This window comes from Spermophilus citellus (genome assembly GCF_964194105.1).
Source record: "Spermophilus citellus genome assembly, chromosome: 2".
In the NCBI taxonomy this organism is placed as follows: domain Eukaryota; kingdom Metazoa; phylum Chordata; class Mammalia; order Rodentia; family Sciuridae; genus Spermophilus; species Spermophilus citellus.
The window spans coordinates 197,512,236-197,516,470 of record NC_138183.1 but is presented as its reverse complement, the minus strand read 5'-3'; the positions used below and the strand labels follow the sequence as shown (position 1 = coordinate 197,516,470).

The 4,235-nt window shown below is 35.7% G+C and overlaps 1 protein-coding gene across 1 annotated transcript; it reads right to left on the bottom strand.

The window, feature by feature from the left end:
- Nucleotides 1-1,262: 1,262 nt before the first annotated feature.
- Nucleotides 1,263-2,216, bottom strand: OR51B6 (olfactory receptor family 51 subfamily B member 6; the record flags this gene model as incomplete). The annotated part of the gene is made up of 1 exon (XM_081280349.1): nt 1,263-2,216. One exon carries the CDS (start codon nt 2,214-2,216, stop codon nt 1,263-1,265), a length of 954 nt encoding a protein of 317 aa, XP_081136475.1.
- Between the last annotated feature and the right edge of the window lie 2,019 nt (nt 2,217-4,235).

The following is a 4,235-nucleotide window of genomic DNA, read 5'->3' as shown; positions in this document are numbered from 1 at the left end:
TGTGGAATATTTCTTAAATCCATGATTGCATCCTTATAATTCAGATATTTTAACAATATCCAAGATTTTGGAATAGATTTAAAACAGAGAGTGGGGTTGGCATCCACAATGCCTTCACCAGTTACATGGTGACCAATACAAAGAACTTTCCATTTCCTTCTCATAACATCTCTAGCTATGATAACTCCCTGCCTGGCTGTCTATAAACTTCTGCTTTGTCAACACTCTCTTTGTGTGCAGCACCATCATCCTAGAAAAGATAAGGACAGAACTTTCCCTCATCAAGTCCATGCTCCTCTCCAGGTTGGCTTAAGTGGACTTGGATTTTACCTCCACCATGCATACCACAGTTATGGAGTTATAGTAGTTCAGTGATTCAGAGTTCAGTTTTTAGACTATTGAATTATCCTTTCTCTTGCATGATCCTATATGGAGTTCTCCACCCTGATGGCTAAGTCGTTACCATACAGATTCTTGCTACTACATGTATTATGCCTCCATCTTTATCAACAATGTCAACTTTGCTACTTTAATTATAAAAAAGAACACCCACAAAGTCATATTTATGAGGGATTTCCTATCTAGACTTTTAGTACCACTTCACTACATGAGAATACTTATCTTTGTTCAGCAATATCTGAGACAAACTCATCAAGGTGATGGTTTTCCAGAAATGGAATATTATCTCTGTTGTGAAAGTATGGTTTTCAGCATTATTATTTGAAAATTATTTATCAAAACTTTAACTGGACAAACTTTTCACAGATATATTTTCCCAAAGTATCCACACTAAACTGACGACAGGTTAATACCCATTTCTTCATTTAGTGCTATTTTCTAGAAATAGTACCCAACACTATATGAGCAAGAAAGCTTGGTGCATGTCTGAGGTTTTAAAAGAGCCTATTTCTAGATGTATAAGTGACAATACCTGCAGACCATATGGAATATTATGGGCTTTGACTCATATATTTGTCACCCATATTGCAGAGTTGAGAACCACGTAAGTGTGTGTAGTTATGTAACAGGTCCATAGGCTCACTGAATATATGAATTACCTGGGGAAACTGTTAACTTTGGAATTCTACACTTAAGAAATGTTCTTATTATTGTATATATATTTTATCATATAAAAAATAAAAAATAAATAGCCAAGAAGGATGACATAAATAGCAGAGGGACTGGTTAGTTTGCTTTGAAATCCTTTTACCTGGTGGTTCCTGCCTACACAATCAGCTTAATCATTTTCAAAGAATTATTACTCAGAGAGCAGTGAGTCTTGCTTTACAACAAGGTAGAGAGAATAGACGAAATATACCAATTTGAATCTGTTTGGTTTTAATGCTATAGATGACAGGGTTCATAAAAGGGGGGAAAAGGAAGTAGATGTAGCTCATTGTGATGTGAACCACATGAGGAACATGTTTCCCAAACCTGTGAATAAATGTCAGTCCTACTACAGTGATGTAGAAGACTAGGATGCAACAGATATGGGAGACACATGTGTTGAGCGCCTTGGCCCGTTCATCTCTAGAAGCAATGCCCATTACAGTCTTGAGAATCAAGATGTAGGAGAAAAATATGATGAGAAAGTCCAACAGGACCATGGCAAATACAACCACAACTGGGTAGAGACGATTGAAGGTGATGTCAGCACAGGCTAGCTTGATGACGTCCTGGTGTAGACAAAATGCATGCGAGAGAATGTGGGATCGACAATAGGGTAACCAATGCAGGCGAATGATTATTGGCATAATTGATAGACCAGCCCTGGCTAATACTCCCACCCCAATTTTTATCACCTGGGTGTCAGTAAGAATGGAAGTATATCTTAAGGGATTGCGTATGGCAATGAAACGGTCATAAGCCATGGCAAGCAAGACCCCTGACTCCACAATAGAAAGAGTGTGGATAAAGTATGCCTGAGAGAAGCAGGCCCCATGGCCAATCTCTCTGTGGTTTAACCACAGAACACCCAGCACTGTGGGCATTGTGGTCAATGTCACTCCAAGATCTGTAGCTGCCAGCATAGCTAAGAAATAGTACATGGGCTCATGAAGGTTATGGTCATCCCTGATGAGAAAGAGGAGGGTGCCATTGCCAAGAAGGATGGAGATGTAGGTCACCAATAATGGGATAGAAATCAAGTGATGTGCCTTCTCCATGCCTGGGAAGCCTGTGAGCAGGAATGGAGAGGTAGTGGTGTTGAACCACATGGCCAGTATTGCAAAAAATGAAAATATTCTTTTCAGGTGAAGAAATAAAGACTAGTTATTTAGAAGTTGTCCGCTGAGAATGCTACGTATTCATAAGATGTTCATTTTTTCCTGATTTCCAGTAACAGCAAAGAGGATAATTTAATAATCTCTTGTCGATTCCTAGGTATGAGATAATAAGATACATAAATAACAACTCTACATATTATTCAGGGCTTATAGTATATGCAAGGCCATTGGGGAACATACTGCAGTATGTGTAAGTAGACCTGATTGATGTCCTGGTGTGTTCTACCACCCAAACAAAGTAAAGGAAGAAATCACTGTAAGACAATAGTCAGTACTTACAGGCTGTTTGTCATGCTGCTCCTCATCGTGATTGGTGGTATTAATGAAACAAATATGAAATTTTCCCAGAGTATGTGAAGCCTAGAAGATGAGTAGGAAAAAAAGATTCTAAGCAATGTTGGACATGCCATGGCAAAATAATATAAAGAACAAAACATAAAAAAAATGAATAAAGTGAAATAATTAATTTCAGGGTTTGAGTGATGTGCATTGTGTTTGGAAAGAAAACTGAACTGATGAAGGTCTAGAGATTTTTGGGAATCTACAAAATGTCAACAGATTAATTTGCATTATGTTATCTCCTAAAAAATAAACTTTAAGCTGTCTAGCATTGTAATGATCTACTTATTTATGAACTGTTTCAAAGAATTCAAAACTATATAACATAGATATAAGAATAAGCAATAGAATGATATAGTATGATAATTATTTCAAGGCACTATTTGGTAAAAACACAAGGTAAACTATTCTTGCATATCCCTTAATTAGAGATGCAGAATTAGAAATTGATTATTTAGGCATTTAAAGAAGAAATTTTGTTTTGTTTTGGTTTTATTTATTTTTTAGTTCCTCACTTCTAAATTGATGCATTATTGTTGTACATATTGATGCAATTTATTGTTAATATTCATATATGTACACGATATAACAATATAAGTTGGCCAATATCACATTGCAGCATTTCAGTCTGCTCTTGATAACTTCCATCCCTAGATTTTCTTCCTCTACTGCTATCCCCTTGACATTTTGGAGATCCACACCCATCTCTCTTTCCTTTTTCTCTCTAGCTTCCGCATATGAGAGAAACATGGACCCTTAGCCTTCTGAGTTTGACTTGTCTCACTTAACATGATGGTCTCTAACCATCCATTTTCCTACAAAATCCATAGTTTCATTTTTCTTTATGGTTAAATAAAATTTCATTATATATATATATATATATATATATATATATATATATATATATATATATAAATATTTTCTTAATTCTCCCATCCATTGATGGTCACTAGTCTGGTTTCACAGTTTGGCTATTGTGAATTGTGCTGCTATAAACATGGGTAAGCATATATTTTTTTGATTAAAAAAATAAAAGCTATAAATTCTCATAGGATTTATGAAAATTGAGAAGAATCTGTGACTCATTGGAATTCTAAGGTATTATCTGGTTAAGGTAACTTCTGGTTGTACCAATCATAGAAAACAAAGCTACTTTCTTTTGATGTTGATATAGACTATACAGTCCACATGTATGGAAAGAATATCTTGGTGTGAATTGATGCATGGTTCACCTGACCTCTTTTTGCCCATTTTTTCCCCATTGGGTATGGGGGATGTATCCAAAATTATAGTGCTTTAATATTCAAAAGAGTTTGGTTAATGTTTCAGCTTTGCTAACTTCTAATAATAGTGAATTTGGGGAAGTCACATAATCTTGATATTTTGTGTCATCATCTGTAAATGATACTGTAAATGACCCTAGAAGGCAATTGCCTGTGGGGAACTTCGTAAAGTATTCTCAGTTGTGAGTTTTTGATATTGATATAGAGATCACGGTAGGTACACCTCAGAATTATTCTGAGATGTCCAATGATAGAATTTTCTTAGGAAGCCTTTGAAACAGATAGGAAATGAAGATGGTTTAGACTGTAAGTGAAAGTATTAAATTCC